Source organism: Microtus oregoni, unplaced genomic scaffold (genome assembly GCF_018167655.1).
Source record: "Microtus oregoni isolate MIOR12 unplaced genomic scaffold, Mior012 000004F_ref0000308, whole genome shotgun sequence".
Classification (NCBI taxonomy): domain Eukaryota; kingdom Metazoa; phylum Chordata; class Mammalia; order Rodentia; family Cricetidae; genus Microtus; species Microtus oregoni.
The window spans coordinates 5,625,943-5,639,888 of NW_024543063.1; the positions used below are offsets into that span (position 1 = coordinate 5,625,943).

General features: G+C 50.7%; 1 protein-coding gene across 1 annotated transcript in view; it reads right to left on the reverse strand.

Moving 5' to 3' along the window:
• Positions 1-13,946, reverse strand: part of Mlph (melanophilin) — a 44,938-nt gene that overhangs the window by 11,805 nt on the left and 19,187 nt on the right. Inside the window, exons 3-11 of the mRNA XM_041650226.1 lie at positions 11,934-12,155; positions 11,712-11,824; positions 9,205-9,308; positions 7,633-7,755; positions 6,091-6,295; positions 4,639-4,778; positions 2,480-2,563; positions 716-868; positions 327-482 (exon numbers count right to left, since the gene is read on the reverse strand). Of these exons, the coding sequence (XP_041506160.1) occupies positions 327-482; positions 716-868; positions 2,480-2,563; positions 4,639-4,778; positions 6,091-6,295; positions 7,633-7,755; positions 9,205-9,308; positions 11,712-11,824; positions 11,934-12,155 (1,300 nt within the window). The remainder of the gene's footprint in view (positions 1-326; positions 483-715; positions 869-2,479; positions 2,564-4,638; positions 4,779-6,090; positions 6,296-7,632; positions 7,756-9,204; positions 9,309-11,711; positions 11,825-11,933; positions 12,156-13,946) is intronic.

Sequence of the window (13,946 nt, forward strand, 5' to 3'; positions counted from 1 at the left end):
GTCACCGCTCAGGCTCACAAGAACCATCTGCCAAGTTCAGGTGTGAGCCCTGCTGTCCTAACCTCTCAGCCTGGGTCTAGGTTCTGCTCGCAGGCTGGGGGATGGTGACGATATGTATCTTTCTTATGACTGAAAAGCTTGCCTGCATTTCCCAGGTTGAGCAAGGAGCAGCAAGGTGGGAAGAAGCACTCTGTCCTATTCCTGACTGCCAGGGAGGCCTCTGTGAGCCCGCAGGTGTGCTGTTGACTTCTCAGACCTCTGCCTGGATCCCATCACCAGGACATTGTCATCCTTGGGGAAATTTTGTCCAGGGGATGTAAGGCTACCTCGCTCTCGGATTGCTGAACTTCAGAGGCTGCCATGGCCACCCTGTCCTCCATCTCTGACAGCTCCTCGTCTGTGCTCTTTGTAGTCCGAGTAGGGTTCCCAGGCCCCTGAAGGTTTCTTCCCTGTGTCTCCATGTGCCCCACGTCTGTGCACACCTAGGGTCAAGAAGGGTGACACTGGTCATCCATGAAGCAGATCACAGGCTGCTGCCTCACTGTTGAGTCCCCCCACTTCACCCGTGTGGTCTTATCAAGGCCCCCTTTCATCCGTGTGATCTTATAAAGTCCCCCGAAGCCTGTAGTTAGTTATCCACCATCCCTGAAAGGGTGGGTGGCTACCAGGACTGTCACTCTCGCTCTGCCCTTTGCCTGGGACCGAGAGACCTTACCTCTGGGGACACTGCATGGAGGGTGCCACTTGACTTGGTCTCATCTTCGGACGAGGTGCCAGGATCACTGATGTTTCTGGTCAGCTCCTCCAGCCTCCTCCGGAGAGTCTCCTCCTCTGTGTCTGCACTGGGGTGTGAGTCCGCAGCTGGTTCCTGGCAGGGCCAGGCAAGGGTCTCAGAGGCAGCTTGGGGAGGTGGGCTAGCCTGAGAAGACTCCAGCACCCATTACCATTTAAGGCCCACCCTTTGCCCTGCTCCCTCATCACCCCAAATGTTCACCTGGATAAAATAGGCACATACAATTTATTCTCGCCATTACAATGCTCAGTTCTTCATCATGGCATCGGCACTGCCTTCTTCCCCACAGAACTTTCCCCTCTTGCTATACTGAGCCTCCACCCACACCGAACACTCACTCCCCATACTTCCCCCAGTCCTAGGCGTCCATTACGTTCCTGTCTGTCTTCCTGAGTCTGACTTGCTGGGCTCCTCGTATGAGCAGCATCGCATGGTCTGCTCTCTGGGGGAGCTCATTTCATCGAGCCTAAGTCCTCCAGGCTAACCCATGTTGTGGTACAGGGCAGAACACATCTCTCTTTTAAGGACGACCCATCAGACCATAGGGTTTGGACAAGACACTGAGCTTTCCTTGGGGGATGTGCTCATACGTGGAGGGTAACTCCTCCCTACACTGCTCTCTATTCCCACTGAGCCTGCAGCTCTTCCATTTGTTTCCAGCTCTGGTCCTATGTCCATGGACCTAAATTACAGCCCTGGGCATTTGGCTATGGCTCATGGGGATGGGGACAAGGTCTCTCTGGTTCTCTGCATTCTCCCTTTGTGAGACTGAGGTGTGCCACAATGTGGATCTCTCAACACTACTTAGATATTCTGTGTTCCCGTAGCACTTTGGGGGGGGGGTCTATCCTGGATTCGCATAGCAACAAGGACCCTCACATTTTCCAGTTATTGTGAGTTCAGGGACAAGGTGGAGGTGTCACACCTTATCTTCATGTCACTTTTGCAACCCCCGCCCCAGGCCAACATCAAGTTGCAGAATGTTGCTGACAGAAGAAAGAGAAGGTGGCAGTGCGTGGTGACTTAGTGACACCGTCCTTCATAGGCAAGTCTTCTTGAGTGCACATCAAAGGAGGCAGCCTGCGTGGGACCCTGTCTCTTTGTCTTGATGAGATTTTAAGGACCTAGAATATCTATTTGCTCTGACTGGTTAAAAAAAAAGTTCAAGAAAGTCCACATGTGTGTCTTAGGCTGGCTTTGGAGCCTAGACAGTGGCCATTTCTTTGCTGCTTGAAGTTACTCTCCAACGTGATGTCCTTCAGCCACAGTTCCTATAAGAGGCATTATGACTTCAAGAGAAGTTGGGTCAGGAAGGGACTGGCAAGCAGCTACCAAGAATAACGTAACCACTACTTAGGGATGGGGAAGAAGCGTGAGAATCATGAGTCTCTCCGGTGAGGTAGTGCAGGCTGGGGATGCTGGTCCAGCTTCAGCACCCGAGGTGTCTACAGCTGGATGAAGATTCATCTCACAGGAGTTTATGTGATACCTACCCACACTCTATCACCTTGTGATCAGACTTGGGCTGCTTCACGTGCGTGGGCTATGCAGGAAACCTCATTTATCCATCCTTGGAGCACTGTGCACCAACCAAGCAAGATCTCTGAGACACTTCCCCAAAGTGGACTTTAACCTCCCTTAAGGGGAGGCTGTGGGCCGATCTCACACAGCCTAGGGTATTGTTACCTGGGCCGAGGGTGGCAGGACCACGTTCTCCAGGTGGCCCAGCAGGTGCTCCACAGCTGACATGCGCTTGTTCAACTCCAAAATCTGCATCAGAGGAAGAGAGGAACAGTGGTCTGGTTATAGCGGAGGACCTCCTTGCAACTCCCACCAGCACAGGGGTCTTCCTCCTCATCCCAAGTCCATCTAGGACACAGCCCTGGAGGTTAACTGTGAAATCAAGGGTGTTGGAATCGAGAGAGGAGGTGACCGGGGTGTGAGGACCATGTAGGAGAGATGAGCAACCCAACTAGACCTCAAGGCAGCTGAAAGAGGTGGCCGTGTCTGTCATTGGGCAGCTCCTGTCACTGTCCTGGCTGATTAGCGCAGGAAGATGTGCATTAAGCTGGACACGGTGACCAAAGTCATTAGGTCACTTGTGACCCAAAGCACAGCTTCCTAATCTCTTTGAGTCACCAGACTCTTGAGTCAGCTAGTCTATTAGCTCTCAGACAGAGCCCGGAAAATCAATTCCTCTTCGCTCTGCTTCCTCGCGGGCGGCCTCTCTGTCCTGCATTATCTCATTTACCGCCCGCCTGGCCTCATGAGAGGGAAATGACACGCACAGGGGTGGGAAGCTGTCATTGTTGGTGGGTAATTACCATGGCACTGAGGACTTGCAGTGGGGGAAGATGGCTCACTGGAAATGTCAACGCAAATGTATGTGAGCCCCGTGCCCGTGCTTGCCCTCTGCGGACATGACTGAAGGTTCACATGGTATTTGTTGTGTTGACAGCGATCAATATCCTCAGTGGGCTGTCAGCAAGTAGCCTTTGTCTATTGACCCAGGAAGCACAGGTGGGGTCTTGGAAAGAGGAAAAAGTGCCAAGACTCTCATTGCGAATGCCACATAGGGTGAGTAAGAAAGCAAGCCACTAAGGAGGCTGGGAAGCTGGAACTGGCGAAGAAGGCAGAGGCTCAGAGGGGCCAGCAAAATAACAGACAGGGCAGTTGGCTCAGAGGGCTCAGCGGTGGCTTTCTGATGAGGCCCTGGCTGTAGCTAGGCTTTGTGGAGAAGTGGGGACCACCAGGCCTGTGAGATACACAAGGAACTCAGGCAACTCCAACTTCGGCCTGGTAGCTGGAGCCTCTGGAACTTTGCAGACAAACCCACCACAAAAAGGGTCTCATAAGGGACCAGGGTTTCAAGTAGAACTGGAGTCTCCCATTTTGCCAAGATGGAGGCAAGCACAGGATGAAGATGAGCAGCCTCACTTTCTCTGTGGGTGTGGCAGAGACACTGTAACCCAGCACTGGAGAGGCTGAGGCAGGAGGATGGCAAACTTATGACCAGTCTGAGCTACAAAGAGATAGATTGCCTCACAAATCCAAGGGCTGGGCTGTGTGTGACTCAGTATCAGAGAGTTCACTCGAGGCCTGGGGTTCCATCTCCAGCCTGAGGTGGAGATTTCTCCCAGTCTCTCACGTCAGAATTCCCCCCTCTACCCATTTCCTGTGTGTGTGACCTTCATAGAAGGTTAAATAAGTCCTGCTCGGGCTCAGAACCCTGGACTCGGCCTTTGAAATGCGAATGTCACCATCCCCTGCAGGAACCATTTCCTTGCTTGAACACGGAAATCTTCCTCTTGTCTTAAAGGCAGGGGACACAGGTTCTTCTCTGGCCAAATCAACATTATATGGCTGTCTTTTGGGGACTCTGATTTCAATCTTGGTGACCATATAATCAAAATTAACTACAATTCTGTGCGTTATCACGGAAGAGCCAGGTGGCAACTATATTTTAATTTCTTCTTAGAGACGGAGTCTGGATATGTAGTCTAGGCCATATTCATCTACCTCGGTGTTTCAACTCATTTGATTAGCTACCATGCATGACTTTTCCTTCCTTCCTTCCTTCCTTCCTTCCTTCATTCCTTCCTTCCTTCCTTCCTCCCAACATTTTGAGGAACTGGAATACTTTGTCAACTTTACATTATATAAATCTACTTCAATAAAGTATGTATGTATGTGTGTGTGTATATATTGACATATTCCTACAATATAGGCAATTTTATGTCTAAAAGTGCAGAAAGCATCAGCTGCTCTAAAGTAACTTGGTGTGGAAGAGAAAAAAAAATCCATCCAGAGAAACACAAAGGTGGAATTCTCTCAAACCCCAGTACCTGCGTGTCAGGCATAGCTCGGGCCCTCCTCTTGGAATGCTGGGAAGCTGCCCTGGGATCCTGGAGACTGTCTTCGTCAGAGGTGTCCACATCAGCCAGGTACTGGGAGGGGAGCTGTTTGCTTTTGACATCATCTATCCCTTTGGAGAAAGGTGGGGTTTGAGCTGAGTGAAGGGTCACGAGCCCGGGAACACATTTGCCCCTTGCTTGTGTCTGGTGCTCTGCAGGTCCCACCCTGAGCTATGAATCCTGCCCAGGAACTGCCTGATGACACTGCAGTCCCTCCAATGCAGCCTGGGAGACCCTGTGCCAAGGATACCCCAAACCCAGCCCATACTCTGACTCCCTGTGAGATCACACTTGTCATCACTAATTTAGTATCTGTTTGGCAACACACGTGACCATCTCATTTAGTCCCTACAACTTTGGGGCGAGCTAGAAAGCACTGCTTTTCCTAGCAACGACAATGAGGGCCAGGGAAGCCATGTGACCTGGTGGCATACCATATCATCATGTCCCTGATCTTGGGGACAGTCTGCTCCATCAAGAGAAGAGCCAGCCATTCCCTGACACTCCTTTCTCCCCATCTCCACTCTGTTATCCCCCCACACCCCATCTAGGAGATGCTGTGTGGGAAGTCTTGTGTGAGGACCAATGAATGTTGCTGACTGGGTTCCACTCTCAGAACCTCCCAAGCACAAGGGCCTTTGCTCAGCATTGCTGGGTCTTCTGCTCCTGCTTGCCTCTTCCACATGATCCAGGGTCATGCCATCATGGGAAGAAATATAGAGTCTTATTCCTGGACAGGCTTATTCACTCATAGTTTTTGGGAACAAATAGAAGCCCATTTCCATCCCCAGGACCCTAATCCTTGTGGGGAACACGAGGTTACAGTCTCTAAGGACCAACAAGGAGGCAGGAACAGACAGGTCTCCCTGCAGCAGCTACATGCGTGCGGTCGGAAGGCACGCTGCAGCTGTGACCTCATTAACTCTAACTTAATCCGCATCTGAACTGCTGAACCCGGCACACCAGCACCCTTGGGCGCAGGAAGAGGCATCCTCGGGGATTCCACTTGGAAGGCTAAACGGTCTGATAAAAATCTAACAGAACCGGAACCGGTTTCCTTCTCTGGCTCTTTGTCTCCTGATGAGCGGGACCTGCTCTGCTGATCTCCCAGTGTAGCTTTGGATTTGGTGGAACTGTAGCCGTTTTGAGGAAATTGACATGTCCCTACCCTGTATCAGTGGCAGCAGACTGCAAATGGCTTAACGTCTTTCTTGCTATTTCTAGGCATCACAGGGAAGCCCTGAGTCAGGCAGAAAAAGGTCCATGAGGTTTGCAGGACAATTACCCGGAAAGAACTGGCCAGTCTGTCTAAGTAAATTAGGGGGAGGGGCTGGCTTCTTAGGGACTCCTACCCCCAGAAAAGAAGTTGGCTAGAGTACCTACCAGGCATAGCTGTGGCCCCTAGGGTCCTCTTGCAGGATGCTCCAGGCGGGTCCAGCTCCGTGGGAGCATCCTCTCCGGAGAGCAAGGAGCTATATGGCTGCTCTTCTGGACTGAGGTGACACCCTAAAGCCCCTGCCTCAGTATTCTCCAGGCCCCCGGGCTCTAGGGAGGTGGTATCCTCAGAGTAGGGCTCACCTGAGAGGGACTGAACGCATGGGTTGTCAGCTTTGGCTGCTCCGATGGTACTGACTGAACACTAGACAGCCATCTGCTCTGGCACGGTGCTCTTCAGCTCTATTTCCAGTCACTGTGCCAAGAGCATTTACGGCCCTTCTGCTTCATGTCTGTGACACCAGGGTTCCCCGGGACACTGGGCCCAGGCATCAGACTGGAGACAGAAGCATCGTGCCAATATTTTACTTCTTTCTTCAGAGAGAGGACACGGTTACTGTGTCTACTGTAGCCAGGCCTTGATGGCCAGAGGGTCAAAGCGTGGAGGTGAGGTTTCCTGAGCAGACTGCCCCCAGGCTGAGGGGTCTTCATGGTGCCACTGTCCCCAAGGGATCTATGTATTGAGGGCTCCCAGAGATCACTGACCCAGCATCTCTATAGTTTGACCTTGACTGGTGGAGTGGCATGGGCTCTGGGGGAGGGGGAGTTGGAGGAGCAGGGTCTATGGCCCAATGTTCCCTTAGAGGTTGGCTTCTGTGTCCCCAGTGTTCCCTTAGGGACTGGCTTCTGTGACCCCAGTGTCTCTTAGAGGCTGACTTCTGTGACCCCAGTGTTCCCTTAGGGGCTGGCTTCTGTGACCCTGCTCTTTACCCTTTCCTTCTATGAGGGTCAGAAGGCTCAACCTGAGCCCAGGAGCTGCTGGAGGGTTCACAACAAAACCTGACCTGCCTGGCCTTGTGCTAGCTCCTGTCCTCACAACTCTTTTTACTGCCTGTCTGCACGTCTCGTGCATGCTAGGTATGGATTCTCGTCTTAAAACTAACCCGAAAGGCAGAGGTTATCAGCCTTCTTCCGAAATGAGCAGATAAGGCATCAGAGACTTTCCAAGGACCAAGGTCACATGGCTACTGAGCAGCATGCGGTAAGAGCATTTGCCTTCACTCTCAAGATCAGCCTCGTCTGACAATGAAGTGCATGGTGTCCTGGCCAGGCACGGGTGCAGCTCAATGCAGGGTCCTGTTTGGATCCTTAGCAGATGCCATTGTTTATTCTGCCCTCCCAAGTCTTTATTTCTAGGCTGAGCACCAATCCTCACATCCCAGGCCCCTGACTCACCCACCTGGCCTTAGTTCCTGCCTGCTCCAACCTCTCCAAGTGTTTGCTCAGTCTCCTGAGATGCTGGCCTTGGGAGATGTGAGTTTCGGAGTCCTGTTCTCCCACATCCCACCTCCAGTTGTCTCCCTGTCGAGAGTCTGATGTGACCTACTGACTATAGGATACTGTGTCCCCAGGTACAATCCCATCTAAGGCCCAAGCACCTGCTTCCTAAAAGGAATGGGGGTAGGTGGGCAGATACCAGAGTGCACTGACCTGCAGGCTGTGTTCTGACTCAGGGACAGAGGACAGGCCCAGGGTATGGCTGCAAAGCTGCATCGAGTGTTCCGAGTCTTCCTCAAAGTCCAAGTCACTGAAGGAGAGCAGGCGCTTTTTCTTCTCCAGAGAAGATAAGCAAGACTGGTCAAACCCCCAGCCCCTCACTCAGTCTCCAGACAGTCAGCAGCCTCCCCCGAGGGCACCCACCTTAGACTAGAAACTGAGCCCCAAAGCAGCCCTGAGGTCAAAGGTGGCCCAGGAGCCCATGGTATCTGTCCCGTCAGAAGTGACACTGTACCCAGGGCCCTAGTTGTGCCGTAAGGAAAGTGAGTTCTTGGCTGGCCAGGTGCTCCTAGGGTCGGGCCTGTGGCAGTGCTGAAGGTAGTCCACACAGAAGGCATCCTGGGACTTCAGGTATATGTAGCTCACTGACTATGGGTGGAGAGAGGTGACCACTCTGTCTGTCTGTCTGTCTGTCTGTGTATCTATGATTTATCTATGTATCTATCTATGTATATCTATCTATGTATCTGTCTGTCTATATCTATCTATCTATCTATCTATCTATCTATCTATCTATCTATCCATCTATCTATGTATCTGTCTGTATCTATCTATCTATCTATCTATCTATCTATCTATCTATCTATCTATGTATCTGTCTGTCTGTGTTTCTATGTATTTATGTATGTATGTATGTATCTATCTATCTATCTATCTATCTATCATCTATCTGAGCATTTTTTTTACAACTGCTACCGCCCCTTGGTACAATTACTCTGACCCTTTAAATGTGTGCTTTATTGTAGAATGTTCTAGACACTGGCTGGGTTGTATTCCATGAGCTCAGCAAATGGTATGAATCAGATCTTGTGCAAAAGATGACTGAGTGTCTCCAGATCTTTTCTCAGATCTGATTCTAGGGCGCTGGCACCTTCGAAGGGTTCAAGGCCAAATTCACACTCTCTAGTCCACGTCCTCTCCCTCTGACTCACCATTGCCATTCTGTCCCCAAACCAAGGCACCACCTGACCTGTCTCTACAACCGAAACTAATTTAAAAGATGAACAAGAAGAGAAACAACCACTTCTAAAGACAACTTCCATGATCTGAAATATGCGAGGGCCGCTCCCATGCAGGTCCCTTGAGCTATCTGGACACAGGTCTGTCCCATACACTCTTTGTCATGGCACCTGGGTGCCCCAGAACTCCAGTCAGGCCAGGCCCGGCAGTGGGGTTTGTCCATCTGTACCTTGGAGTTTTGGAGCTCTGAAGTGAACACTGGGCTCCCATGCTTAGGAGGGAGGACCCCAGGAAGGAAGGGCTCAGGAGGGAGGGGCTTAAGAAGGGAGGAGGGAGGGAGAGAGGGAGGGAGGGAGTCACATGCTGGGGATGAGGAGCCACTGAAGGTGCAGAAGTTCCCAGGTAGGTATGGGATAGGGGTAGGGAGAAATGCAGGAGCCTGCGGTATGGGCTCCTTAGGAGGAAGTGTAGGGGAGCTGGGAGGCATAGGGATGGGAAGCAGAGGTTGGCCTTTAGGAAGAGAAACAGTGCCTGGGGAGGACTTACTTTGGTGTTGAGGGGCTGGACCTGGGCCTCCGCATCCAGGTCTCCATCCTCATCCGTCTGCTCACTGTCTCCACTCCCTTCCTCCAAGCTTGGATCAGATCCACCTGCAATAAAGAGGTGCATGGCTCCACCCTTGGAGGGCTGGACGGGGAGACCACTTAACTGTCTCTCCATCCATCCAGCCATTTTCCCACTCGATGCCAACTACCCACCTGCCCACCTGTGGTGTTTTGAATGCCAATGGCCCCCATAAGCTCATCTATTTGAACACTTTTCTCTAGTGGATGGAACTGTTTGGGAAGGATGATGAGGCATGGCCTTAATGGAGGAGGTGTGTCACTGGGGGTTGAGCTTTGAAGTTTCAAAGACTGGTACCATTCCTAGCTACCCTTTCTCTGCCTCGTGGTGTGTCTCAAGACGTGAGTTCTCTCCTATTGCTCTAGTGACAAGGCTGCCACCTGCCTGTCATGATCTCCACCATGATGGTCATAGACCCTCAACCTCTGAAACCATAATCCCCAAATAAACTCTTCACAGCAATAGAAAAGTAACTAAGACACCCTCCCTCCTTCCATCCCTCCCTCCCACTCTTCTTTCTTCTATTTATGTATCCACCTATGGATCTACCAGCCAAGCACCTGGTTACAACTATATACCTGCCCATCTTTCTTAACTTTTCTTGTATCTACCTTCTGATCATCCATCAATCCATCCATCCATCCATACATACATACATACATAAATCTATCTATCCATCCATACATAAATCTATCCATTCATCCATCCATCCATAAATCCATCCACCCATCCATCAGTCCATCCATCCATCCATCCATCCATCCATCCATCCATCCATCCATCCAAAAACCCTGTCTTCTTCATTTCCACAGCAGGATACTATGCTAAGGTGAGCCAGGCCTCAGATGGCTCTGGTTCCTCAGGATGTGACCTAGTTCACAGTGGCCTTGGTCAGTGTACCCCACTTTCGTCCCTCATCCTGCCTGTGACTCTGCTGCCTACGAACAGCCACCTGGGAAAGTGCTGGGGGGACACAGGGGACCCTCTTCCTGCCCTGTACTTTTGGGCTCCTGGGTCATGGGTCTGGGAGGCTCTTAGGTGGATTTTTCTCCTTCCCTCTACCACCCATGCCTGCTCAGTCTGAACCTGAACCTGTTGCAAGCATGGTGGGCAGAACCTCCTTTGCAGTGTGGCAGAATGGGAGGGGTCGGTGTCAGCAGAAGCAGGCTGTGGAGGCAATGGCTGACTTCCTGGGGTGACATCAAAAGCTAAGCACCCCTCCCCAGCCTTCAGGATCCTTCCAGATACGACTTCTGACTTCTCTCTACACTGAGGACACAGGTCCGAGCTGCACCTATCTGATCAAACATATTAAACAAGTCTGAAGGGTTTCCCACATTCCTGCCACAGACCAGGGACGTCCTGACCTCACTTGCCCCGGAGAAAAAAAAAAGACAAAAAGGAAGACAGCTGAGGCCCCACTATTGACAGCAAGTAAATTCTGCTGTCTGCGGGGAAAACCTGCATGCAAACATAGGGCTTTGATAAGGAGGGGATGCTGGGTACCTAGCAACAGGCGAGAGCCCATTCCTTTCCCACACGAAGGCTGCTTTATGAAGAGCCCATGAAGCCCTGCCTGGAAACAGGCCTTGCTCAGAGGGTCTGCAATGACACCATTCATGCCCAGGCTGAGAGAGCTCAGAACAGTAACTTTGCTCTTTTGGTTGTTTTTATTTTCTTTTAAGAAAGTCCCCTTTGAGAGGTGATGACTTAGTGGCCAAAAGCACAGACTTTAAGCAGAGGATCTGGGTTTGATTCCCAACACCCACACTGGGTGGTGGTGGTGGTGGTGTCCATACACACCTGTAACTCTAGATCCAGGTTCTTTCATGAACTTCTCTAACATCCATGGTCCTGCGCTTACATGTACATAACACACACACACACACACACACACACACACACACACACGACTAATTTTAATAAATATTTAAAGAATAAAATAGCGTAAGTGCGAGCTCCTTTCTTCTGCTGTGTCTTGACTTGCTCTGTTTACAGGAGCCCAGCAGGGGAGAATAAAGCTTTGGGACCTAGCGGCTTGTGAGGAAGTGCCCCTAGGTCGTTTTTGGTCCCACAGCGCCACCTGCTGGTCTTCATGGAGACAGTTTTGAGAGTGGCCGATTATCGCAGGCAGTGTTAATTCCCACAACTTTCTAGATGGCTAAAGGAAAACTGTCAACTTCTAAGTGACAGACGGCTGACACCCTGGCTACGAATCCTCAACATAGTGTAAAATTTTAGAAAAAAAAGAAAAAACCACTGACTTCAAATATTGGGGATGTTTATAGCAAACTGGAACTCTCAGGGGGCTGGAACACGACTGAGGGCTCCGGAGATAGGTGCCACACAGAAGCCAACCAACCACAGTGGAACAGTTCTTCAACATTAAAGGATGTCTGGAACAGCCCCAGGCCGAGTCCTCCCCTTACCGCCACCCTGCAGCCGCCCACAGAGAGACCGGATCACTTTGGCACTCCCGAAGTGCTTGAACCGAGCTCTCAGGTGCTGGTAGTACCACTCCAGGGAGCCGATCTTCACGACTCTGCGGGGAGATGAGCGCGGATCTGAGGCAGTGTCTTCTCCAGCCAGCCCCACCAAAGGGACACAACAGGCTTAGAAGCCATTAGGGATGTTCTGCCTCCGGGGCTCACCTGGCCAAGTGGCAGGGGTCGCAGAGCCAGCCCTGCTCTTCTGGGTGGGCGTGGCGGCAGTTTTTGCAGACATAGAGGCCGCACTCTAGACACTGCCTTCTGCTATTCACGAGGAGCCGGTAGGGCTGCAGGCAGCGGGCACAGTGGGTCTCATTCAGATGGGCTGTGTCAGACAGCAGCTCCCTCTTCGAGCTCTCCTTTTGTATCTTGCCCTTCAGTCCCCTGGGAAGAGTGTAGGACCAAGAAAAACATCAGATGGCTGGTTCTACACGAGGTGGCTGAGTGCAGGCAGTGTGAATATGTGCTCGCGTGGACGGCACTTCCATGTGCATGAGTGTGGGCCCAAAATGATGGAAGGCAATATCGGGCATCTTGGCCATTAGCAGAACGCCAGTTTGCCCTTTTCCTGGAGGGGATAAACAGGTCAGGCTTAATCATATCCAATTTTGGTAGGTTAGAGTTGAAACCTATGATTGTTACAGAATGGTACTGCCCTTTAGCGTTGCTGTGGCATTTACAATTGTGCCCTGTGCCTTCTCTTGTGGGTCAGAGACTCCCTAGGCAAGGTCCAGTGACATTTCCTCAGCAGGTGGTTTTAGACGTCTTCCAGCATGCACCAAGTCAAGGCCTAGGATTGCCCTTACAGAACCTGACCTAGGTGTTTGGCTTGGAGTGTCTCCAGACAGGAATCCCCCAGCACCCGGAAGTCCCAGGAGAAACCTGTTCTTCGAGACCATCTGGTTTAAAATAACACCGCTTCCTGGCGAGTCTGCCAAGTGGAACCAGCTGCAACTGACTGGAAAATGTACCCCAGATCCTAATGAATGCACCCCCTTTGTCCTGAGTTTCCCAGAATGCCTGCCAAGCATAACATTTTCAGTTTTAGATAGGATAACGGTAATCTGTTCCGAGTGAGAAAAATTAGCAAATCACTGGGACCACTGTCTCCTAAGGACTTTTAAGTCTTCGATTTTCCTGGGGATACTCCAGCATGGGAGGGTTGAGGGGTGCTGGGAGGGTTGAGGGGTGCTGGGAGGGTTGAGGGGTGCTGGGAGGGTACACCTGGCTTGAATGTCACTGGTTTACTGTTATGGCCAACAAGAAAAAGAAGGGTGTGTATGAGAGAGAGAGAGAGAGAGAGAGAGAGAGAGAGAGAGAGAGAATGATTTTAAATATTGTATTGTTTTTATGCATTTTTATTCAGACTACAAAGCATTGGGCTTTCTCGCACATGTGTTATTCTGCACTGTTCCCAGCTATCTCCCTCCCCACCCCACCCCCACGCTGGTTCCTTTTCCTCTCCTAGTTACTTCCTACTTAAACTTTCCTTTTATGTGGAATCCATTACCTTCTCTATTTCCCACCTCCTTCCTCCAGCTGGGCTGGTATAGTGGTGCACACCTTTAATTCCAGCACTTAGGAGGTAGAGGCAGGCAGATCTTTGTGAGTTCGAGGCCAGCCTGGTCTACGTAGGGTTCCAGGAGAGCCAGGACTACATAGAGAGACTTTGTCTCAAAGAACAAAAACAAAAAAACAAAACAAAAAACCACAAACAAATAAATAAAAGATGGATTTCCTCCTCCCCTGTTTGTTACCTATAAACACACAGATGTAAACACGAATAGATGCATAAAATATTAACGCTGGTCTTTTTGAGTCTGACTTATTTCATTTAGCATAAAGATTTATGGTTTCATCCCCTCTTCTGCAAATGACTTGATTACAGTTTTCTGCATGGCCATGTAAAATTCCTCTGCATACATACACCACATTTTCTTTATTGATTCACCTGCTGATGGTCGTCTAGACCGGTTCCATTTTCTGAGTATTTCAAATACTGCAGCAATAAACACAGATGTATAAATGTTTCTGTGGTGTGCTGACTTAGAACACTTTGGACGTATGCCCAGGCCTGGCATAGCTGAGTTCTATTTCCAAGAACCTCCATATTGTCTTCCACAGTGGCTGGAGCTAGTCTATATTTATGACAGCAGAGAATAAGGCTTCCTCTTT